Genomic DNA, 25783 nt, shown 5'->3' on the forward strand with positions numbered 1-25783 from the left:
CAAAGTCAGTATGATTTGTTTGCAAAGTTAAACACTGGGGTTTGTTGATTCTTTTTCTGAACTGCTGAAGTAAATAAGAGCAAATTGTGTGAGGTCATAGTGCTCTGCCTTTCCAAACGGCTTCAGCTGCATTCCCAGAGCAGGCTTCTTTCTCTGCCGGTCCGGAAAGTCTCTACTGGGCCAGCACTAGGAGGGGGGGGAAAGGTTTGCTGTCTCAGTGCTGTGTGCTGGGATCTGTGGCCATAAGAGCTGCAGTGGAGCCACCCTTCTCCTTGCCAGTAAATAGCAGGGGCAGTAGGAGATCTTTGAAAACTGGAGGTGTGAGTGACTGGCTCCGAAGCTCCTGCTTGGATGGCTGCGTGCTATGCTGTACACAAAGGCCCCTGCAGGTTTATATTAAGGTGCTACCCAGACTAAACCAGTGCATTTTTTCTTTTCCCCTCTAAATGCCTTTTTATCATTCAGGCTGTCACCTGTGTTTCCTGGCAAGGCCTGCTGGCTGGGGGAGGTCTGGCAGAGCTGAACACCCAGCTTTGGTGGTCTTTGTGTGGCTGCCTGAAAGATGGCTTAAAACAGAACCTGCTCTGTGAATACCTGCAAGTTAACATGTGTCAGCCGTGTGGCTGGAAGGTTTCTCCTTTGCTGAAAAGAGAGATTTTATAATGAATACTTTCCTTGTGATTAAAATGGGTAAATAAACAAATAGCTCCTACAGGAAGTATACTGTGTGAAGACAGGGCAAATAGATTGTAGCTTTCCAAACAAGGAAAAGAAAAAGAAAAACAGCACACCAAACTCCTCCTTAGTGCATTTACTCTATTAGAATGTGAAATGGTAATTTATCTTTCCCATTTCCTTTCCTTGTCAAACATATCCAGCTGTTGGAGCTTTCTCTGTTCCCTACTAGAAATGCCAAGACTTAAAATTTGTTGATGTCCTCCTCCAGGGTATCATTACCATTATCATCTTTCCATGGTACCAATCAAGCTCCAAAACCTCTGAGGGGAGAAAAACTAATGACTCAAACTAGATTTAAACTAATTATGATTTTCAGCACATCACTTCTGTTAACAAATACAGTTCCTTTTCTTGTTAGTGAACTACCTGGGAACAGGCATGTCTTTAGATGTGCTGAATTGAAGCTGATTCACTTCATGAAAACTGGCACATCTTCCTGTGAGACCATGATGTGCTGTAGTGGCCATGTGCCTGAGACACTCAAAGCATGCATGGTATTCTATACATGTAAGCTTCTCCTAATGCAGATTTTTCTCGAGTAAATGTTCAAATTTAACTTTGTGATTTACAGCATCAGATAATGACCCTTTGAATTGCCTATGAAAAGTATGTAGAGAGGACATTCAGTTATAGGATCATAGCAGAATTTAGGTTGGAGAGGGACCTCTCACAGTCTCTAGTCCAAACTCCTGCTTAAGTAAGTCTTAACTTTTGTGTTGCTCAAGGGATTTTTTTGTAGTTGACATTTTAAAATCCCCAAGGATGGAGACTGGGCCTTGTCCCAGGACTGTACCACTGACTGAAAAGTTGTTTTCTTTATGTCCCAACTGGAATTTCGCTTGTTGCAGCTTCTGTCCGTTGTCTCTTGCTCTTTGACTGTATACAACTTGGAAAAGTCTGGCTATCTTCTATATCGCTTCAGTTTTGGTAGTGGAAAACTGTTACCAGATTCCCCCTGCAGCCTTCTCTTCTCCAGGCTGAGCAAGCCCAACTCCCCAGCTTCTCCTGCGTCATGTGCTCCTGGCCCTCTTGGTGGCCTCAGCTGGGCTTGCTCTGATCTGATAATAAACATTTAAAATTGTTAACTATTTTTCCACTGTTTCCCTGTTCCTTGGGTAGCCTTCAGTCAAATGGACTTCTGTCTTCATACAAGATGTGGGTTTTGAAGGAGGAATGATGATTGTTTTATCCATCTGTGTGAGCTTTTTGCTTTCTTTTTCCTTAAATCATTGCCACTTGGACAGTATCTCCCCAAGTATTCTTTCATGAGTGCAGTAAATTTTCTTCCACACAGCACTACTTGCATGTAAGGTAATACTTGGGGTTAAGTTATTATGTTATCCTGCCAGCCATCTCTCTGTGAGGATGCCATCCTTGTATGGGATATCATGGTATATGTGGAAAACATAATTCTCCTATAGTCTCTATTCAGATGATCTGACTGTACAACCTTTCAAGAATTTTCAAGAGAAGGTTTTCCTTTCTTCCCCTCTCCAGTTTGCTTCTGCAATCTCTTTTCTCCCACATCACCCCAGCCACTGACTGACCCTCTGAAAGGCTGAGTCCTTTTTACTTCCAAGTTGAATTTCTGGAAAAGAAAGAAAATAGTAGTTGTTCCCCTACTATTCCAGTTCTCATAGCTTTTGTATTCTAGGTGGTAGTCCAATGATAGAAGGGTTTGGCTGGAAGGGACCTTAAAGGAGTGCCTTCCACTAAACAGGTTGCTTAAAACCCCACCCAACCTGGTCTTGAGCACTGCCAGAGCTAGCACAGCCACAGCTTCTCCAGGCAACCTATTCTAGTTTCATTGTTCCTTAGCCAGTCAAATGAAACATGAACAATAATAAAGATCTGTAACACTGTTGCTGACTTTATTATTGCATTGAATTATCGTGATGGGAAACTTTTAACTTCCTGCATATACAAGGGAAAATAAATACTATTAATGATGATAGGGCACACATGCCTGATTAGAGTAGATAAGAGATACCTTTGTTAAGTCAGTGAATCGTCAATCAATAACAATACTCGAAGTTCCATTTTGAATGTGGTAAGTAGCTAGATTATGAGGGTAAGAGCTAATCTTAGAACAGTCTTGAATGAAGAGGAAGCAGCTACAACTTTCTTCACTTAAAACAAGGTGAAAAAATTAAAAAGGGGATTGAACATTTTAAACAGCCACAGGAACAAGTCCAGAGGAGGCCACGAGGATGATCAGGGTAGTGGAGCACCTCCCGTATGAAGGAAGTTGGGGCTGTTCAGCCTGGGGAAGAGAAGGGTGTGTGGAGACCTCATAGCAGCCTTCCAGTATCTGAAGGGGGCCTACAAGGATGCTGGGGATGGACTCTTCATCAGGGACTGTAGTGACAGGACAAGGGGTAACGGGTTCAAACTTAAACAGGGGAAGTTTAGATTGGATCTAAGGAAGAAATTCTTTACTGAGAGGGTGGTGAGGCACTGGAATGGGTTGCCCAGGGAGGTTGTGAATGCTCCATCCTTGGTGTTCAAGGCCAGGTTGGATGAGGCCTTGGGTGACATGGTTTAGCGTGAGGTGTCCCTGCCCATGGCAGGGGGTTTGGAACTGGATGATCTTAAGGTCCTTTCCAACCCAAACTATTCTATGATTCTGTGACAGTCTATGGGAAAGGCTGGGTGCTGTCTAGTTAAGTTACTAGTTTTGAAGTAGTCAAAGGCCTAAAGTGGGGAGGATTTCCATAAATCAAAGATGCAGAGTTGAAGTGTAGCACACAGAACATTTTACACCAAACTTTTCTGGGTGAATACCACCCGGAAAGAACATTAGGAATAAAAGTAGGCTCGTGAAGAAGAGATGGGATTCATTGGCCAAAAGCGTCATCTCTCAGTTCTTCAGGAAGCAGTAAAATGACCAAAAAAAAGGTTTAGTGTTATTACAGGACAGAAAATCACGTTGCAAATGCCACAGAAAGGAGAACAGAAGAAGAGTTGTCCTACAGGGAAGGGTGGAACAAGGATTAGTAAGGGTGTGGAAATGGGCCTTGCACAGGCAGAAGCAGGGCTGAACTACACACCAGAGCTTCCAGTTTGTCTTCCAGACTGCTGAAAGAATAGGCATGTTGTGAAGCCAGACCAAGAATGGGTCCATTTGATTGCAGAACACCACACACAGTATGTGCATGGAGAAACAGAGCAAAGTGATGTGGACATCTGTGATGCCTTCAATGTAGCCTCAGTGAAGCGGGGTGGAAGAGCTTACCTATGTGAAGCTACAGCCATGTCTATGGTTTTTGACGCTTACATGTTTTATACAGCCAAGTCTGAAGAGTTTAAGTCTATCTATCAAGATATATACTGCCGCACCTTAAGTTTACATAGCTCATGAGTTATGTGGGTACATGTCATCTTTATCAAAAGCATCATATGCATGTGTTTGTTTAGGCATATTATCAGAGTGCCTCTGTTCAGTGCACTTTTCAGAAAAAGAGCCTAATTTCAAAGGCATTTAGAAAAAGGTTGGTAACTCAGACACAGATGGCTGCAAAGGCGGAGGTGGGAGAGAATGGGGAAAGATGAGTTTTGGCAAGGAATCGCGCTTGGTGCAGGTGCGCTTGTTTTAGAAGAATGGGATGCTGTCTGGGAATGAATGAGATCCATTCCTCAGCAGCATGTGCAACCTGCCAAACACCCTGGGTGGCCTCCGACGGCCTCAGAGACTTTTGGTCAGAAAGAAGTTCTAAAAATGTCTAAACTTGCTGGCATTTCCATGCAAAAGCTGTGTTAGTTGGGAGCTGTGGGGCGTTCCTGGCTGTTTGGCGAGTGGGCAGAGGTGAGGTTACTTAGGTGACCCAAGCTGAGTGCACACACGCTTTCAAAGGATTTGAGTGTGTAATTGAGGAGTTTTAATTTCTGTGGTCAATTTTTCAGAAAGCTGCCTTGTTTCCCAAAGGGGTTTTTGGCAGAAGTGGAAGTTAGATCCCTGCTCCTTTAAGTGCATCCAGACTTGGTGGAACTTGAGAACGGCTTTTTATGTGGTTTGCATCCATACCATCCCTTCCATACTTTGATCTGGATCCTCTCTGCATTATGGTCTCTATGACTGTCACTTGGCATGTCTTCTGCTTTCCCTCCATCATCCAGAATGCGGGGATTTTGGCGGCAATTCTGCAGTTTTGGGAAGTTATTCATAAACTTGAGCCTGCAAAGCAAAGCTTATACCAGCTTTTATACTGGCATGCTCTGCAATGGCTTCTGAAATAGTCATACACACTCTTCTGAATGTTGGGAGTACGTTGCTGTCAGAGTTGAAGGTTTTGGTTAGAAAATAGTATGGAAAGATAAACGAAGCACAAATGCAGTCATGTGGAGTTACCTCTTAGAATATTTCTCAAAGTTTCCTTGTCTTCTCCATAGACTTTTAGCTCCAAAAATAATAAGACACACTGACAATAAGTAATAAATAAGTAATTAATGTGACATTTGGAGGAATGAGGAATATGTTCACTCTTTTTGTGATAGAAGTTTTGAAAGTGGAACAGGACAAATAGAATGTAGCAAGAAATAAGATGTGTTTGATGCCATGATTGGTGTTACTGGTTATTGAATTGAGTACAACTAACTGCCTGGCAATTTACTGGCTTGCCTTGTTACTTTGGAGTTTTCCTTTATTATAATTGGTCTTAGGCACGGCTAACAAAGGCAAAAAGATTTTTGCAAGGAATAAAGGCAGGAACAGCCTTCTGCAGGGATGTGGCACAGCCTATAAATTCATCATTTGATATTTTTTCCTTTTGAGCCCCGTCCTCTGCTTTCTCCGCATTCTTAGCATGTCTCAGAAATTCCAGCGTTTTTAGCAGTGAATCAATGAGAAGAAGAGGAAAAGGCCTGTAATTGCTTTTTCCATTGTGCTTGTTAAAACCGCGTTGTGGGAAATGGACCCAAACACTGTCTTTTAAGTGGTGTTGAGTCTGAGGCAGGTGGTATTAACTCAGGACTGCATTAACTCTTTTCAAATCTCTTTCCTGTTTCCTTGAGGAAACATGCCTGGTGTATATATGTGGCAAGGGCTGTTTGCCTGCCTCTTGCATTGACATTTTAATTTGGTCCATGATATAAATATCATTTCCCTAATCCCCCTTGCCCTGACCCTGTTTTGTCTTTTCTTCAAAGTGAGTTGACTTTTTTTTTCCCTTTAAGGAGGGGGGAGGAGATGGGAATGGTGGCTGGCTGCTCTAGTCTGGAGCATTAAATGCTTGGGGAAAAAATCTCAGAGTAACTGTTGTTTCTTTCTTTGTATTCACATGGAAATTTTTAATCTCCATCAAAGGATCAGCAGAAAATAACGTTGAGATTCAACAAGAGAGCTCCGAGCTTACATGGAATTTTTAAATGTTATTTGGCTTTATCCTTTAAGCGATGAGAACCATGAACTATGTACCTACAGGGTTCAGAATTAACTTTTTCTTTCAGCACACCCTCTCCCCCCCCCTTTTTTCTTACATCTTTAATGTTCTGCATAAACATGCAACTTCTTTTTGGCCAAAACTGTAAGTGCCTTAGGATTTGTTTAGTTGTATTTATGTATACATTTCTAACATTAATTATGTGCACCGGTCTTGAAATACAGCCTCATGTTTTCCTTTTGATGTGATCTGAAGAATCTCTGTTGAAGGCCATGGAGCTAAGATCAGAACCCACCCACTGTATACTTGCATAGTTGTACAAGAGCTAACATTAGCCTGTTAGGGGGAAAAAAAAAGGCAAAAGTAGGTTATAAAAGGGCTAATAATCATCTTGTTTGTAGTGGGGAAATCACAAACACTATCTGCACCTGTAGATGTAGCTGATTGTGCTAATGATGATAGCAAGGGAGACCCCCTGCAAGTAGCCCATGGAGAGTAACAGCAGATTTCACAGGTGGGTGCTGACAGCAATGGTAGATTTCATGCTTCATCACAGATTAATAAAACAGGGAGGATATTAAAATGCTAATACTCATTAATACCATTTTATGGTGTTTAACATTAAACATGGAAAATGAAAGACAGCCGGTAAATGGAACTGACAGTTGCCTTCAGGGTGTCTGAAGCTGGTGAGAACTGGCTGCAGGGAATACAAGCTGTGGATACTCACATTCCTGCTGTGGGTCAAGCCAAACAGCACCTCGTGGTACCTAGACTTTTGCAAGATCACCTAAACTGAGACTTAAGTAGACTATTCTGTTATAATAAAATATTTGATGAGATTTTTTCTTTACCAGTGCTGGTCAGAACCATGGTTTTCTGTGTCAAATGAAAGACAGAGGCTCCAGCAATACTTACGTCTAAGAGCAGAATTCACCCCCTTGAACCATAATTGTGAAACACATAACTTTTTTAAATGTAAGTGGTCAACATTTATTTTTTTCCCCAAAATGCTTCTTGTGTTTCATCTGGCTCCATTGTTCTTCATTTCTTGCTGAAGTTTCAATAAGCTTCTCTTCATCCCAGAGGCAGTTGCATTTCAGCAACAAGTAAAAGTTGGCCCTCTGTGGGCCATAATGTATGTAATGTAATATAATATACATAGATACAAACTTAATTCTGCCCTATCACAGACTGTTCTAGTTTTATTTGTGGTTAAAACTCCCTCAAAACTTCTGTGTAGCTGTGTTCCAGTATGAAACTTAAGGATCTGGGGTATTTTCACCTCATGTTCTTCACAATTAAAAAATTTTCATATAGCATGAACCTTATCTCTGCCTTGCAAAAATCCCAGGAACGCCGGGAAGACATTGTAGTGCACAAGGACCAGGGATAAAGGGGTTCTAAAGGTAGAATACTTATGCCTCTCTGGTAAGGGTAATACTTTGTGAAATTACAGTTGTCCAACTAAGTATCCATTTTTGTACCTTAACGTCTTAGATTTTAAATAAAATGAACCTTGAATACCTTAGGTTTACAATGCTGAGGTCTGAGGCTGCAGCCTGCAGAGCTGACTGCGAATGACTGATGTGTGCTCTGAGCTCTGAGGTACATTTAATGGAAACTTTTCCAGGGGGTTCTTTTGCTTTTAAAAATTTCACCTTCTCGTGCCTTCCCAGCTGTTTCTTGCATATGCACCATGAATTTCAACTGCCCCGTTCTCCCCATGTATGCACTGTCTTTTCCCAACATCCCACTTTGTTGTGACCTGTATGGATGGCAGGTTCCATCCTAGAGGCACTTCTTCTTTTTACTTGCTTAAAATGCAACCAGGATCAACCAGTTTCAGAATTGCTGCGATCTGTTGTTCTCACGGGACTGAAGCCACATAAAGTGCTTCAGGGATTAGTCCCCCCCTTTCTCTTGAAAGCAGCAATGTAACGGCACTCTCACTCCTTCGTGGTTTAGTTGAAAACCTACTGCTTTCTGTCAAGGTGTAAGCAGGTACGTATAACTTCAAACATCAAATCTTAGGGAATGAAAGATCATGAAAAAGGCTCATCACTTGGGCTAGAATTCATGAAAGCACGTTTGTTTTGGTAAATGTTTCTCAAAAGCAGGGTTTTTATCCTCTCTAGTGTCTGGATTTTGCTGTGAGGTATCAGACCATGGGTATTCTGAGCTGGCTTAGAACTGGATTCCTGCCAACATTCTGTGTGTACTCCCCTCCTTCCAGCCACCCCTCCACTTTCTTTCTCCTGGGTATAGTAGATTTTTCCTCATGTTGGTCCCAGTGGGTATTTCATTCTTACTTCTTAGTGCTAAAGAAAATAACAAGCTTAGAAACAAGGGGAATGCCAAGTTTAAAACCTGAAGAGGCTTTCTTCAGCATATAGTCTTACACTTACTTCTCCTTAATGTAGGCACATGTAGTTAAGGATTTGATTGTAAGAATTTTTAACACACTAAACTAGAAACCTTTCTGGTTTGTTTTCTCCTGAATCTAGGTTACAGGCCAGTTGGTTCTTCCAAACTCCTGCTGATTTTTTTTTTCTCTCCTGATGAAGGGTCTTCAGTCCTATCCCTCCTTTGATTTAAATTCCTTCCCTAGTCCCAGCCAGATGTTTGGTTTCCCCCGCTGTTGACAGTCAGATTATATTCTCACGCTCTCACTTCGTATGTCCACATTTGCAAGATCTGTCACCAGAAGTTCCCAAATTTTTGTCACCAAGTGCCTAACCACTTTTTTTGTTTTTAATACTTTCCAAAGGCAAATTCCTCTGATGTCGCATATAAATTGCTTAAACAGCAAGCAAAGGCAAACCTTCCTGGTTTTCCTTTTCCAGTAAGAAGGATGTGTTTCTGAGCCACATCTTATGGATGTCCTGGAGATTTACTCCACCTTTGCTGTAGGAATGTGGCTAGCACTTCAGAGAATTGCAGGAAAGCTTCAGGAGTTTGGCCAAGAAAGACTAAACCATCAAAAACCAGGCAAAACTTTGTCTTTTCCCCTTTCCACTGCTTTCATTTCCCACTGTGTTGTGTTGTCCGCTGCATCAGACTATTTAAGACTGCCAAATACTTGGATATTTTATAGGTAATATATCTTATAAATGCCATGGCCAGCCTCTGAGGGAAACACAGGATTGTCGGTTTTGGATGGAGTATAAAACCCAAGCAGGAAATCACTGCTGAATGGCACAGCTGCAGGCAAACATTGTAAGCTAGTAAACTGCCCATCTGCAGAGCCACACGTGTGTCAGAGCGCGGGGCCAGGGCGGCCGTGGCAGAGCGCGCCTGTAAGTGGTTAGCAGGGAGAAATTTGGTGATTAAAGAATGAAGTGTTTTGCTTCATTAGTTCTTGTAATAGAGCTATCTGAAGGTGATATAATCTTATTTTCAAGAAGGAGGAGAGACTGAAGACTGGAGGTTTTCCTTGTCTGTAATGAAAAATGAAAGCAGGATTTCAGATCTGGGATGGATTATTAGATCATCCCGCTGAAGGAGGGTGGATGGGACACCACCTGCAGTTGAGGACTGAAGGAAGTGTTTGTCAAGAAAAAGAAAAACACTGTGTTTGGTCATAAGTCTCAACTGGCAATCACATCTGAATCTTCCCGTCAAAGTTAGAGACAGGGAAGACTGTTTTGATCCTTTGATCTGCTTCACTATCATTGATCTGAACAGGGGTCTGAGCATGTTATGAGTTGCTTGTTTCTTAAAGTTTGAACTATTTCGGATCTCCTTTTGCTATAGATTTTCCCAACCAAAATCACTTTCAGGATACTCAGTCTAATACTTCCCTTCTTTAATTTAACCTACAGTTAGTTCCTAGTTTTGCTGTCTTCTGTTCTAATTCCTCTTTCTTTGTGGGTTATCATTTCTGGAGTTCCCCTAGCCAAGCTCTCTGTGTTAGTTCTCCCAATCCTTCCTCTGAAGTTTAGCACTTCCTCTTATACATGCCAAGTTTGAGTTCATTTTCCGCATGATTTTCCCAAGCACTACTTTAAATAATCCACAACTCAGTAACTAAATGCAGATTGTTAAAATAATGAAACAACAACAATAAAGCTCTTTTAAGACTGCATCTCGTGCACTCCTGCTGTAAAAACTATTGATTTGTGGCGTTTTCCAAATACTTTATTGAGAAGTAAAATTATCTTCTAATAGTCAAAATTAAATTACCAGAGTTATAATCCCATTGCACAGTAGACTTTCTACATTGATATTTGTCTACTGGGGAGAGGTTTTTCTTGATTCATTGTAATGTATAAAGCAATGCAAGAGGAAAGATAATCTGGTGATCAGGGTCCTTGTTTAAGGCATTTGTGGCTGCTTTGGTGTTTGCTCTGTAGGCACTTTATTCTCTTTTCCTGTCAATTGATGCTATTTTTTTAAGCCACATAAAGTGGATTTCAATTGTTGTCATTATGATGTTGGCACTTTTTGCACACAAGCATGAACTGCAGGATGATGCCATATTAATTTATAGACATCTCTGTTAAAATAAAGGGGAATTAGTTCTGAAGATGAAGTTTTTTCCTTATTTTGGATTTTCCTTTATATTTTAATGCGTTAGGGAAGCATGTGACTAGTGGACACTGTCTTAATGCCAGATGTCTTGGGTACCCGGAATTCTGATTTGTCATCATGAAGAATGTGCAAAATGTCTGATAATGTTATGCAAACAGAATGAAGACATGCAAGTTTTAGTATTTATGGCCTTCATGTGTGCATCTCCTTTCCCAGATCAATCACATCTCTCCGGAGTGAGCTGATTCCACATCTGGTTAGGAAACAGTTCTCTTCTCCTACATCATTGCAGCAAGGACTAGACAACAGAGAAGAAGACCAGAAGAAAAAAGAACAAACATCCCTAGGTCAGTACAAGTATCAAAGATTGGATGGTTTTAAAGCCCATATGCTTTAAAGTACTGAATGCCCATATGTTTAGAGTACTGAATGAGCCTGAAACACTAGTTTAAGGATTTGGGGTTTTTTCTATTATACTTCATGATAGCAAAGATTCTTTTTTCAAACAGTATTGTGCATTATATAAGCATTTTTGTCCTGCCTTATTTTGGTGTAAAGTGAAACCGGATCAGCTGGGTGTTCTGTATGTTCTCTCTGGAATATAGTAAAAGTAAATGCACTTTTGAAAATGTAATTCTAGGAGGGAGCTCCTGAATAGCGTAGGACAACAGACTGAGCCTTAACTACCCTCCACTGGAAACTGGACAGGATCTCAGATCTTGGAACTTATTTTTACCATTTCCGCTGTCTCCTTGCGTGACCCTGGGCAAACATTGCCTCTGTCCTGATCCCTTGATTCGCACCTGCAGAATAAAAATAAGCACTTACTCACTCTAAGTGTGATAAAATCTGTTGATGATTGCTAAGTATCCAGCCATTCAGATGATGCGAGGCAAAGATTTCCCTTCACCAACAGTATTTTAATAGTATTCCTCTTCAGAAAGCATTTCATTAAATCCTGTCTAACTTTATGCATGTGTGTGTTCTCCAGACATTTATAGTTTCATAAAGGAAGATAATAGCTTGCTGAAACCTGCTGCAGATAACTCTTGTTGGAATGATCATAGAGGAGATATGAATGAAACTCTCCATGAAGGAAAAGTGCGCTGCTACGTCCATATAATGAAAGAGGGACTGTGCTACCGAGTGAATACTCTTGGGTTGTATATTGAAGCTAACCGACAGGTGAGGAAAATACAGAACTGCCATGTGGGAATACTGCAGTAGTTTATGGGACATGTCAGCCTCCGGGAATGCCTCCCTGCGATACAGCTGAGGAATGTGTGGGAATTGAACCAACGCCATGCTATCTACGCACATCACCCTACTGGTTTATGGATAGGGACATGAGGCCAGGAAACAGTTCTGTCACTGATTTACTCCATAGCTTTGATATAGCTAAGAAAGCCCCCACCTTGCACACTTATCTGGTTTTTGGGGTTGGTAAGACCTGCAGCCAAAGAGCCAAGAATTGTGGAAAATAAGGCTGGAAGTAGCTTTGATAGCTCATTTAATCGGTGTCCTCCGTGTCCTAAAGGCAAGATCAGTTCGGACTGGACTCTTCCTAACAGTTATTTATCTCAGTGATTATGACAAAGGTTACTAATGATTTGCAGGCAGACATAAGCTACCCATGCATTAAAGTTGCCTTCCATTCTGAATTGCCTAATGCTTTCCATTCTGAAAGAATTATTTTATGAAGACGTTTCACTACAGTGGCACTCCAGGTAAACACAGAGGTGAAATGTTGACCTGCTGCAGCTTTCACTTTGACACTACCGAAAATTCATAAAAGAAAAGATTGCAGGGGAGGATTACAGAAACCCTGTGCTAGCTAATAAGCTGATGATTAAAAGCTTTTAATATGTTGGGGAGGAGGTTATTTGGGGTTATTTACTACACTGGCTGATGCAATATGTAAGTTCTCACTTCACTGTGCTAGTGATGAATTTTGTTGCTTGAACTAGAGGACAGTTTCATATAGTTTTGAAAATCAATAGGAAGTGCAGTAAGAAGGACTCAAGATCTTTGGAAGTGGGGCTGGGAGAGCAGTAAAGTTGTATTTGGGATCCTGGAAGTGGTCACTGCCTTGCCTGTGCTCTCAGATTGAGCTGATCCCCTTTTTAATAAAACAAATGGATGAATTTATGCAAATTAAATTGCAGCATGGCAGAGTGAGTTTACACACTGGAGCTCTTTCTCCTCGGTGCCTGCAGAGGAGCACAGAAATAAAGTGATAGGGACATGAGGAAGAGAGGAGGAGCACTGCTGTCAGATAAGGAAAACCTTCCCCAGGAATATCAGGAGCAAGTGTGCCCAAAGGGTTAAGGGAGAACACCGCTTGCTGGGGGAAGTGTGCGTATACATTTGGCAGCAGCCACTTCAGTAAAAAGTTATTGAGTTAAGCCAGTCAGACTCCATGCGGGTTTTTTTGTGTTGTTTTTTTCTTTCTTTTTTTTTTTTTTTCTTTTTAACCTAAATATTCTATGTTTTGGTCAGTGCAGGAAATGTGTTTGCTCCTGGGTGGTACATAGAATTAGTGTTTTGAAATCACATTGGGGCCTTCAATACTGGAAAGGATTCTCTTTGAATTTTTCGCTTTTCCAGGATGGTAAAATTTCTAAGAAAACTATGTGGAGGTAAAACATAAAATGGAGCTTAATAAGGGGTTGTAAGAGAGGAGTTCCTTATTTTCAGTGCCACTGCATTTTGTTTCTCTTGCAAATTCTGATAAAAGCTACACGTTTAATTTTTCTGCTTTTTTTGACCTGTTTTGACCATCTCTAAGGAAGACGTTTTTGTGTCTTGTTTGCTCTTATCTTGGTCTTCACAGACCAGATTCTGACTCCCTTGCTGCAAAGCCAGGACCTATAACTTTGCTGTCCAAGAGGACAGACTCATGGAGGGAGCAGTAGCAGTCCAGCCCAGTAGCCGCGGGAAGGAATGGCATCCTAACCCATTGCCCTTCTGGTGAGGAAACACTTTGCTCACAGCATTTCACTTCCAGCTGGGTTTCTGGATGCCTGCAGCCTGTGTGTGGGCAGGTGGGTTCAGGAGGGAGTTATCTTCAATAGCAGGAAATAGTTTCTTTGTAAGATGAATTAAATCCAAACACATCTTAAACCTTCCCTTGACCCAGGCACTCCCTCTGACTCCTGCCCCCTATCTAACCTTCCTTTTCAGAGCAAAATGCTTGAGCTGGTAGCTTTCTTGGGTTACCCCTCAGGCTGCACAACTATTGACTGATTCTAATAAGGGCTTTGCTCTGACCAGTAAAATCCTTTATTTATTTCACCATACCATCTTTCCACTGAGGAGGGCAAGAGGTTTTCCTCATTTCTTTCCCTTCCCAAAATTGCAACACTGGGTAGTAGGAATCTTTCCAACCTATGCTGTAGGTATGCTTTGGTATGTGTTCCTCTCTAGATCTATCTGTTGTGGCTGCCTAGCTGTGTGTCAGGTGAGGACAACATCCTTTCAACAAGCCAGCATCATCCAGGCAGATTGGATTAGTTTGTGGTGTTCTGGTAAGCTGGTGGTTTTCTGTAGCACCTACACCTTGGACTGAGAGATCTAACCTACTCTTGGTTTTTAAAGAACAAAGAAAACACAGGTCTAGTGGGAAGGACCATCTTCAAGATGTAAAGAGCTACAGATGTGGAAATGTCTGCTGGGGACAACAGGCAGCTTCAGATGATAGCGCAGAGGTGTGAGCTCATCTGAGCTCATCTCGCTCATCTGAATGAAGCATCAACTGTGAAAATTCTTATCATAGGAAAACCAGTGTTATTTATTCATCCTTGCATGCTGCAAGAGAAATGGGCTGGTCATATTATGAATATCCAAACAATTTCCTGCAAATATCATCTCATTTGAGATGCTGAGATATTTTTTTCTCCTCTGATCCCAACTTCAGATCTGTGAGATCTGCTTCTTGAGGTTCACTCCCTAGCCATCAGCTCCTGTGATCCCAGCTTTCTAAGGAAGTTGTTTTTCACAATCATTCTGTATGGCAGCTTCTTCATAGCAGCTTTGGAAATTGCTGGCAAGTCTCAGCCAAATTAATCTCAGAGCAATAGAGATCTCCAAGATAAACTTTCCTAAGAGTTTTGTAAAAATAGGTGCCTAGGTAGAGAAAAGAGAGGCTTAATGAGTACCACTTCCTCCCCTCAGGCAAACCCGGTTACACCATCACTGTGCTGAGACTCCAGTTGACATCCCAGATGGGACAGTCAGTGCATGCATCCTGGCTCACCTTCTGTATCTGCTGTGTTTCTTTGACTGCCATCTCTGGCCTACCAAGGTGCATCATACATTACATCACCACTGCAACCAACGCTGCGCAGTAGTGTATCTGTGTACTGCTGTGAGACTCCCACCTCCCCTGAAATCCCCACCCATGCTGTCATCACCTCTTCCGTGGTGTGTGACCTTGGCCCTAGCCTGACGCCAGGAGATGCAGAGTGCCTCAGGCTGCTCTTTCACCCAGAAAAGGAGGAATGATGGAGTGATATCCCATCCTCCTACAACACTGGCTCCCCTTTCTTTTCAGGAGCCAGTTCAGAATTGCTCTCCATGGGTTTGTTCTTGGCTACCTCATGGGCTATGACTGTCTCTATTACCATTGTGCTTTGTCTGCTTATCTGACACCTGCCTTCTCTCTTTCAAGAGCCTTTTCTTTTGCAACTTTCTACCATCTGGAATAGCCACTTGATCAACTTCAGTTTCTGCTTAAACATCTGAAATACTATTTGTTGCCTGTACCTCAGCATACTGTCTTACTGAGTGGGCTGAACATAGTCATCTTTCTGTGCCAGTTTAATGATGTATATTTAATACCACTTGCTTCCCTCTTGTGCATTACTGAGCAGTGTAAAACAACATTGATCTGCATTTGTAGTGGCAGATGCTGGACATTGTGATGTACAGGATGTCACTGTGTTCAGCTGGAGCCAGCCTGCTTGCTGCTGATGATCCACTGCTTGACACAGGTGGGAAGCTGAGTTGAGACATGCAGTGTGCACTGCACTGGAAGTGTACCTGACTCCTTCACAAAAGGGCAAGATGATAAATCATGCTTATCTGGTTGCAGATTTAAAACGCAGGAACCTATGTTTTCTTTTAAGTTAAAATGTTTATGGTAGATGAACTAGTGCGGTGGAAACCAAAGCCATCTTTGAGCTGTTTATGTAACATGAGGGTACAGAACTGCGCGTTAACTGGTGATGTGGGTTTTTCCATCCAGGTTCCCAAGCTATTGCTTAATCTGGGTCTGGAAGAGCCGCTGGTTCATGGGTCAGCACAGATCACTGACAGAGGCATGGTAAGTGTTCCCTTTTCCGGTCTCTGCTCTTTTAATACAATCTGTATGCCCTTTAGTTTAAGAACTGCTTCCTAAAATTCAATTCCACTTCCGTTGGAAGTGAAGCTGAGTTTTGAAGTATGGAATTACAGTGTAGATGACACAGCCCAGAGTCTTGGTCTTTAGAAACATTTGGTAAAAAGTCTGTCTTGCTCCCAAGTCAATAGTCTCTTGTTTCCTAATACCAGTTCACAGTAGTTGAGCAGTTTGCCTCCCAAAGGACACCAAACTCAGAAGAGGCCAGTATTTTAGCTCTGCTTCTTGCTGAAGAATTTTGCTTGAATGCCAGCTTCAAGCCTCCTTTTCACAGGCCTCACTGGGCAAACCTTAGTTAAACCAGCAAGTACCATCAGGACTGTTCTTACTATGCTTATTTTATTGCATGAGGCCTACAGAGCAAGAGTAGCCAATGGAGTTTTACCAAGCTAATAGACCTTGGGAAGACTGTCCAACTGTTTGAATATGGGATGGGCCTCAAGTTTCTAGGTCTTTCCTCTGCCAAGTATCCCTAAGGGTAGAGCAGGATACGCTTTGATGATACATGCTTGAGACGTGCTGTTTGGAAGAGGTGTATGGAGAGTATGTATCAAACAGCTCTGGGTACTTTTACTAGCTTCCATTCTTTTCTTCCATAGGTTGGATCAGACAGCATCGTTGGGTCATCCACTCAAGTGGGGGAGAAGGCATCCATTAAACACTCCATCATTGGCAGTATGTGTACCATAAAAGACAAAGTTAAGATAACAAACTGCATCATCATGAATTCTGTTACAATTGAGGAAGGGTATGTCACCTCTTTCTATCTCAATCCCCTAAATTTGCAGTTTATTTTTTAGATGGGCTCTGAGTGAGTAGGTTTTGCTCTGTAAGCAATCCTCAGCCAGAACATTTGATATTGGGGGGTGTGTTTCTAAAGACTGAGTCAGAAGTAAGTCTTTATAAACAGTTTACAAATGCACAAGTCAAATTAATTAACATGCTGCAGTCATGCAACATGTATTTCTTCTTTTTAGAGGAGATCATATCACCTTCAGAACGTGCAAGTTAAGTGAATGTATGAGTCCATATGAGCTTGTGTGTCATCCTTCAAAGCTTTTTTTCAGTAGCTGTGTCTATGAGTGTACCTGAAATATTTGAGTCATGAGGCATATTTTCAAGTGGTACGCTTACCAATTAGAAATGTTCTTTGAACATTACAGCTTCACCCAAAATGTCATATTCTTTGGCCCTTTTTTTGTCATCTTGCAGCTTTCCTTTACCATGGCGTATGCTGAGTAATGGGATAAATGAATAAAGTTTTCAAAGAGAGTGTCTGCCAGCTAGCAGAGGTTTCCCATGCATTATAAAGACACTAAATAGGTAGCCTTGAGCTGTACATTTCCAAATGTGGGAAAAGTGGCCTATCTGTAATTGTTGATGTCTGCATGCCCCCATCTTTCCATACATCCTGGCTTCCTGTGGATGTCAGTGGAAAGGAAACTGCTGATTGAGTCTGTGCAGGCCTCTATAAATTCCCTGCTCCTTCATGGCTTGAGGTTTGCTTAGGGCCTCAGGAAGAAGGCCAAACTCTTAAAAAATGCCAAGTTGGCTCTGAAAGTTGCATATCTGAAAAACAAAAAACCCCAAAGGATGTGGGGTCTATGGAGGATACTACTGTTACATAACTAAATTACAGGTAAGTATGGTACCTAACTGCCAAGTGTTTTGTCTTTAATAGAAATCCACAGTAATTTCAAGCACATAATAAATCAGAATTCAGTTGAGTATAGAAAATTGCTGGTTTCCAGTTCAATCACAAATGGATCCAGTATGGCAGTATCAGAGGCACTGCTGTCACTAGAAGTACCAGAACTTCTCTCGTTTGATCATGAGACCCTCTGTCATTTTGATTAATGAATTGATGCCATAGTCATAATTATATGGTTTTGCGTATGAGGTGAGCTGCTCTACCATTAAATCACAGAGGCAGCTAAGTATATAAATAGTGCTGGGTTTATGGAGAGTCCCAAATCAGCTTGATTGTGTGCACTGGTATATAGCATTATTCTCTTCTAAGCCCTAAATCGAGCTCAGAGTCATTATCTTAAGTATTCCACAGAATTCCACAAGCATCCTAAAGGTGATATATTATTTTTTAAAGAGGGATAAACTAACTTCTGGGATAACCTGTGAATTTCTGGAAAACAGTGTCCTCCCTAGTCACTCCCAGTGAAAACAACATAGCCACCATTGAATGAAAAACCTCGCCGGGGTGAGGTACCAGGGGTTTACCCCCTTCAGCTTCTCTATAGTTACTGCACACTGATGCACTGGAGTCAAATTAGTAATTACTCCTCTCCAGCCAGAGTTAAGATCATAGAGCTTTATTTCAAAGCATACAGTAATTCATATTGTGTAGATCTGGACAGACACTGAGCTGATAAAGTATTTCTTACTGCATCATGGTAAGCCCTAAGATTAGAGGGGTATGAAGTCAGACATACACAGGTAGTGAGATAAAGAAGTACCCTAGCTGCTGAGTTTTGTTGAAAGAGGTCTTGCTTGAAAGTTAGTGAAGAATTTCTATGTATTTTGACCCTCTTTCATTATTTTGATTGAATCTGATAGGGTTTTGTTCAAATGCTGGTGATTCTTAGGCATGTTGATGGATCCATTCGCCACAGGTGGATAAATTATATGTAGTTTTGCTTTAAACTGCCCACAGTGGATGACAGCTCTTTACAAACATCTCTTTTCCCAAGTGTCTCTAAAATAACTCAGGCTTTATCTAATCACCAACTTCAGAAAACGTCTTGGGTTTTAAAGTCAGTGTATGTTGGCTGATACAGGTCAAAATAAGCATAATAAAGTGCCTTGACAGATCTAATTCACTTTTTGTAGTATAACAAATGTCTGACACGTAAGCCAATTTTAACACCATCTAAGGTATTGTATATTGGAAACTTCTGGAATCTCACTGTGTCATTTAAAGAATATACATTTAAAGCTGACACGAGCAGCTTCACCAAACTAATGAACTATTAATGCCATAGTCAGATGTGAGTGGTAAGTGAAGGCTAGTCCCAGTAGTGTTCGTTGCAGTAGCACCAGCTTGAAGCAGGCTTAGAAGACTGCAGTAGGGCACATATGGAAAAGACAAAGCTGTTTAGAGAAGAAAGAAAGATTGGGTGAATCATTTGGCAAATCAGGAGAGTGGAAACAAACAAATGCAAAAATTGCTCTGCAATCTAAGTTTATTTATCAAGAGCTATGATTATACATGGCACTGCCTTGGTAATTCCCTTGCCACTTACATCACCTCTAGCTTCTCTGGGTTGAATCTTGCCTGTCTTTTGTGTGTTTGTTTGGTTTACCCCATCTCAGCTGCAGAAGTAATCAGCAGCTTTGGTTCACTACGTCAATATAGAAAAACAAAGCAGAACAACAGAAAAACAGATTAAAAAGATTTATTTCATTATGGTCTTCCTGTAATGTGATTTGAGGGTCCTGTGGCATAGTTCCTGAGCCTTCAAGATCCACAAATTACATCTCCAAACCAGAAAAAGGTTTTGAATAGCCTCACCAGCTTCCAAAATGGAGAAGTAGATTCTTTCTGTGCATATGGGAACACCACAAGGTGCTTAGAACAACACTAGGTTCCTATTGTTAGGCTGTGGTTGACTCATAATTGGAGAAACAGAGGTTATGACCTAGATGATGATGACCTTTCCCAGCTGAATGGATCCAGGAACTGGGCTTAGCTTGGACAGTGCCGTTGCATACTGTTTGCAAATTATGATTCATTCTCCAGCGATTGCTGGTGCATTTGATGCTCTGGAGGACCAGTAGAAGGGGTTTTTGTTTTCCCTGGTATGTAGGGTCTCTGTTACATTATACATGTCTCCTGTGAAGTGATTTGAGTAGATATGAATCCCCCTTAGAAGAGATTACAAAGGATTAAAGAAGTTAGTACCACGGGTGAAATAATTGCTAGTCCTTTCTTAATGTGTTTCCCACTGTGCAGCTAATTCTTCCATCAATGAGACAATAAAATAGCGAAGATTACATATGTGCTGAATGATGGACATACTTGACCAAGCTGGGAGGGATGTAATTTATACAACAGCCCAAGTGCTGAGAGATGCTGACTGCCCAGGTGACAGCCTGCAGCAGGGAAAGGGTTCTTGTTTCTCCCTGGATGACTCCCCAGAGTTCAGTGACAAATGACTGCACTGAGTTACATAGGTGGAGAAAATCTACTAGTCGAGCTGAAGTTATAGGTCACTTGAAAACTTTGTATATCTCAATGCTCCTGCAGTAGCTGTATGTCTCCTCAGTCTCTAGAGTAGCTTGAGCCTGCCCCTTTTCTTTGTTCTGTTTGCATTAAGGGTGGTGCAGTACAACAGCCACTGGATTGAGTGTCATTGGTGCAGGAGTTGCCTCATGAAAGCTCACTTGCAATCTGTAATGCTGGCAGACTGACTGAAGTAGTTTTTTGCCATTTGCAAATGAAAAGTGATATCTGATAGGTTTACTCCCCCAGTGAACAAGATTGGCAAACTGGTTACAGCAGATGAGGAGAAGGCTGAAGTACTCAACAACTTTTGCCTCAGTCTTCACTGGCAATCTCTCTTCCCACACTTCTTGAGTGGATGAATGGCAAGACGGGGACTAGGGGATCAGAGTCGCTCCTCACTGTGAGAGAAGATTAGGTTCGTGACCATCTACAGAACCTGAAAAGAAGTCTATGGGACCTTGTAAGATGCATCCTGGAGTCATGAGGACAAGGGATAATGGCTTTAAACTAAACAAGTGTAGATTTAGACTAGATATAAGGAAGAAATTCTTTACAATGAGGGTGGTGGAACACTGGACCAGGTTGCCCAGAGCGATGGTAGATGCCCCATCCCTGGAACCATTCAGGATCAGGTTGGACGGGGCTCTGAGTAACCTGATGTAGTTGAAGATGTGTCTGCTCATTGCAGGGGGTTGGATTGGACTAGATGACCTTTAAAGGTCACTGCCAACCCAAACTATTCTGTGATTCTAACTCTACCCTGAGCTCTTCAGAGAACAGAAGTAACTGCTCTTGGGTTTCGCAATGATTTATGCTGACCTCAGCATGATAACTGTGATTCATTTGGTATACTGAGGCACATTTAGCTTCCTGGAAATGAAACCTAGATAATGAATGGATGAATTTAGTTACAGGTTCCTGGTTTTGCTTTTGTTTTAGAAATTGATGGTTGATTTGGTTTTTGTTGTGGTTTGGGTTGTTTTGGGGGTTTTTTTTTTCCAAACATCAGCTTTATTTTACCAGTTTTGTAGTTTTACTTTGCTAACTTCTGGCAGCAGGAACATCTAATTGCTCAGATCATACAGGACCTTGTGCTGAAGTGCTCTGAGCATTGCAAGTAATATTAACAGGAAAAGCATGTTGAAGCCTTTATTCCATCCCTGCAGGTAAAGGTTTTGAAATCTCTTGTTTGTTAGTAAAACTATCCCAGTGTATACACTTACTGAAAGGAGTATAGCCATTTTGTCATGTGCATAGTATATCCTTTTTTCTTGGTTGTGGAAAATGAACGTTTCCCTGGGAAAGATTCAAGAGATGGAACTATAGTAGAGGAAGGATTTTTGGGCTACTTAGTGGTCATTGAAGAGGAAAGCATGAGAAGCTCAGATAAATATTGAGTCCACAGTAAGCCATGCTTTGAAATGGTCTTGTTGACATGCTGGTAGTCAGTACAGTAGGGGCTCTGTGGCAGATTTAGTCTCCAAAATGAAGTATTTTGCTGCTTTTGTTCCCTTCACGGAAATACAGGAAAGCATTTTGTTTCAAATGATGTTTTAATGGAAATCATCAATAGGCTGCCATGGTTATCAGAGGGGTGACAGCAAAATGCTAACAGCCCAAGGTCTGCATCAAGATTTCACCTCCATGGCTGGGAAGTACCAGATCTACACAGAGTAACCAAGGGAGCTCAACCTGTCTCACCTATAATTTTATCAGAAAAACTGCTCATTGGGAATGGTTGGTTTGGGATGATGGAAAACACAAATGAAATATCTGGTCATGTGCTTGGCACAGGCCAGAGAATTTTAGTCAGCACCTGCTGATGGTCTGCGTTTGAAAGTTCAGGGTCAATTGACCACCTTGTGTTCATTTTAGTCCCCTTGTTTCCATTTGTAATATATAGACATGCACCTTTGTTCCTGAGTGTTTTACACTCTGCGGTCAAAGATGCTCTGTGTGGCACAGGGGCTTGCCAGCACAGGTGTAGTTTGTGGGATGTAGAATCACAAGCTCTGACAGGCAGGTACTGCCTGCCTCTGGTATTTACATTGCTGACATTTAACAGTCCTCTGGCTGGAACTCTGCAAGGTTCCTCCTTGCAGGTACACCAGTGTCTTTATCCTGGTGTCTGTCGTGTGGATGTACTTTGATGCGATGTCTCAATAGATTATTCACTGTTGAACTCCCCAGGCTGTGCCCCAAACGGGGAATAGCAGTGAGAGAAGGAGAGGAGGTCCTTCTAGAAAGGAGTTTGCAGCAGAATTGCCAGATTGCCCGATGCAGTGGGCAGTCTCATTTCAGGATCTAAGGCCAGGATTGCAGATGTGACAGAGGTTATCGTGTGTGTGTGTGCAGGGGCAGGAACTGTTGAGTGATAACCTCGTCTCCTTATTGTGTCTTTAAAGCTTACAGCATGTTGTTGAAACTCCATAAAAACATACTACCCAGAAAAAACTGCTGAAATTCCCCATATGACACACTGCTGTGGTTACCTTTTGGAAAGGGAAGGAGTTAAAAAGACAAGCAGATACTTTTCACGTCAGGCTGCACATGATACAGAGTGTGGCAACATCAGGGAACTTGGAATGCAAGGGAGGTGGCACCAAGCACTGTGGGTTACAAAAGCTGTAGGGAGGTGATATGACTATTGAGGATAGAGGGAAAGTAAGATAAGTCCCACAGGGAGATGGGGTAAACACTAGGGAGTTCTGACTCCCTGGGCAGAAAGAATAAACTGGATTAAAAATTTGTGGAGGAAGGACTGGCACCAAAAATGTTACATCAGCCAGTACTAGCATCTTCTGTGTTCAGGCATATGAAGACAAGTGAGTTATGGTTTGGATTTGTTAAAGGTGTTCTGGCTACCTGCATAAAGTAGATGGCACATATGCTGTGATGTTCCTCAATGAAGGGACTGGCGAAAGACCACGTGTGACTGGTTAAAGGCTACTCTGGGTTACCACGTCTCCAATTTATTGCTACTTTCTATGAGAAAATGTACAAAGGAAGAAAACAACAAGCAAGCCAAGCTGGATTGACTACTAACTGCAGATTGATTGTGAAGTTTATTGGTTGTTTCCTCAATAGTGCCAAATCAGCACCTGATGTAGGAACAGTCAGCAGTTTGAAGAAAGTTCTAATTAAAACCAGAGTGGAATTGAGCATGTATAGGGGTTCAGTGCATAAGTAGTCTTTTTCCCCTTGGATAATGGCAGTACAAGGGAATAATCCTATTGCCAAGGCAACATTTGTTGAAATTGTAAAATACATTTTACAGTACATTCCCTCATGAGAAGGAATGAGATTAAGTTCTTTCCAGCGCCATAGCTTGCAAAGCTGGAAATAACCATTTGCTTATGCTGGGATTCCCAAACATTTTGTATCTTGAACCATATTTTAAGATGGCTGTTGTCTTCTGAACACTTTGTCTCCCACCACCAATTGCCCCCTGACCTATCTAGCCCTACAAAGAAGGATGAGATTAGAACAGGTTTAGCAGAAAGCACATGGAAAGTGAGAATTTGATTCTGAAAAAGCACACGCTCAGCTTAAATATATGGATAAAGTAGGTCATGGATATGGTTAAACAAGAATGTATGAAGAAAGCTAGACATAGTCCTTGCCTGTAAAAAGGGCTCTTACTCCCCTTGATGATGTAGCAGTTACATTCTGTCCTTTCTGTCACACCTCTCGATTTTAAACTGTAAACGTTTTTGGTCAGGAACCGTAATTTTCATTGTACTGTTTAATTCAATGCACATGCTGTATAAGATACTGAAGAGAGACTACCCCTGGCCATCAGAGTTTGCTTGCAGGAAGATAAATGAAGAAGAGAGGGCAGGCTAGGAAACCAGTGAGCAGGAAGGGTTGAGCTACTTGCAGGGCTAGTTTTCAGTTACTTTCAACTGAAGTCAAATTCTACTGTATCTAATGTATTTAGGATATGTCTCATATAGTACCTGTTACCTTGTGAATGTCTGAACCATTATTACTAGCAGCTCCTCAAGAAAACCCAGTGTTTTCTCTTGGCTAGCTTCCTGGTACATCAGTCTGTCTTAAATAAATCACCTGTTCTTTAATCTCAGATGCAGATGTTTCCTAGATAGCACAGGGAGCTCTTCCCAATTTTCCAAACATCTTGTACATCAAATGTTGAACTTAAAACACAGGTCATCTCTGAAAAATGGCATTTTAAAACATTGCTCATTCTGCTGATCTGCTTCTTCAGGTGGCCAGTGGTACATCTGACTTTGGAGCTATGAATAAGCTTCTGCCTCCTGCTAGCCACATGGGTCTAATCAAAGAGTATGGAGATTTTTCACAAGCAACTGATTGCTGTTGAGTTTTCGTGGGAATTCGGGTTTGAGCATCTCTGGTGCTCTGAAAATCTTCCCCAACCTGGGTGTGGAAAAGGAAGAAATGACCACATTGTGCCAGGTTTGTGCCTGTAAGTTCCTAAGGGGACTGTGGGGTCAAACAAGTTCTGCTTGGCTCTAAGAAGCCAGGCTCAGTTTGTAACTGACTTTTAGAAAACCCTTTTCCTTGTCAACCTAGCAACATACGGTGCAGAAGCTGATTTAACCAATAATGTCCTATGGAGGGCTATAGGTCTTAACCCAGAATTGCCATTGGAAAACCCCAGAGAACGCGTCTTTCTGCTGTGTGTGCCAGTTACTCTGCTCAGCCTGACTGTGCCAGCTAGCGAGAAAGTAAAGCAAACCCAGAGATGGGAGTAAGTATATCATTTTTCTGCTTTGTTACCTTCACATAGACAGCAATAGCTTTTCCCAGTCATCAGCTGAGTGTAAAATTGTGCAGGACATGGCCCTCCCACTCTGCAAGAGAGAATCCAGAGGGAGGTCAGTTTCCCTGTGTGTGGGGTTTCCTGGTGTCAAACTCCTTGCAGCGTGCGTTTGCTGGAGTGTGCAAACCCGAGCTTGCAGCTACATGAAAGGCCGCCAATTTGTTTGTTCCAAGATCAGCTGGATTTAACTGAAGTTTCAGAGGTGAGGCACAACCTTCCAGGCGACCTCCCCCAGCAGCCCAAGTTTCACTTAATAAAACACATTAAGGTAGGTTTGAGGCAATCCTGTAAGGTCAGTTGAACTTTCACTGGAAAATACGAGTGCTGGCAAGTATATGCAATATGTAATGCAAAATGTTTAGGGTGTGGGGAAGAAGCGTAAAGGAGCCATACCACAGTGATGAGCTTGGCTAGAAAAGAGACATGAAACAAGTTCCTTAGTGAAAACACCCTCAGAGAGGGGTGAAGAATTTAGGGGGGTTGGTAGAATGATTTTGTTACCCCCAAGGGGAAAAACAGAAGATCAAAGCCCAAATTCACTTAAGAATGCTTGCTTTGAAATGTATCTATAAATTATAGCACGTACTGCTGGCACCTATTGTAGTCTTTGGTATTTACTTGAGTGTATATCGTGAGATTCACAGTGCCCTGAGTTCACGCGAAAAAACGTGTTGGTATAAAAGTCTATTGGT

At 41.8% G+C, this 25783-nt stretch overlaps 1 protein-coding gene across 4 annotated transcripts in view; it reads left to right on the forward strand.

Moving 5' to 3' along the window:
* Nucleotides 1-25783, forward strand: part of EIF2B3 (eukaryotic translation initiation factor 2B subunit gamma) — a 100177-nt gene that overhangs the window by 57057 nt on the left and 17337 nt on the right. For 2 of the 4 annotated variants that reach the window (XM_080623166.1, XM_080623167.1), the window contains 4 exons: nt 10866-10996; nt 11641-11834; nt 15895-15972; nt 16647-16795. In XM_080623166.1, the coding sequence (XP_080479292.1) occupies nt 10866-10996; nt 11641-11834; nt 15895-15972; nt 16647-16795 (552 nt within the window). Of the gene's footprint in view, nt 1-10865; nt 10997-11640; nt 11835-15894; nt 15973-16646; nt 16796-24515; nt 24735-24816; nt 24929-25783 lie in introns of those variants that run through there. The other 2 variants (XR_013957415.1, XR_013957414.1) reach the window with 2 other exon arrangements.

This window comes from Psittacula echo, assembly GCF_963264785.1.
Source record: "Psittacula echo genome assembly, chromosome: 7".
In the NCBI taxonomy this organism is placed as follows: Eukaryota; Metazoa; Chordata; class Aves; order Psittaciformes; family Psittacidae; genus Psittacula; species Psittacula echo.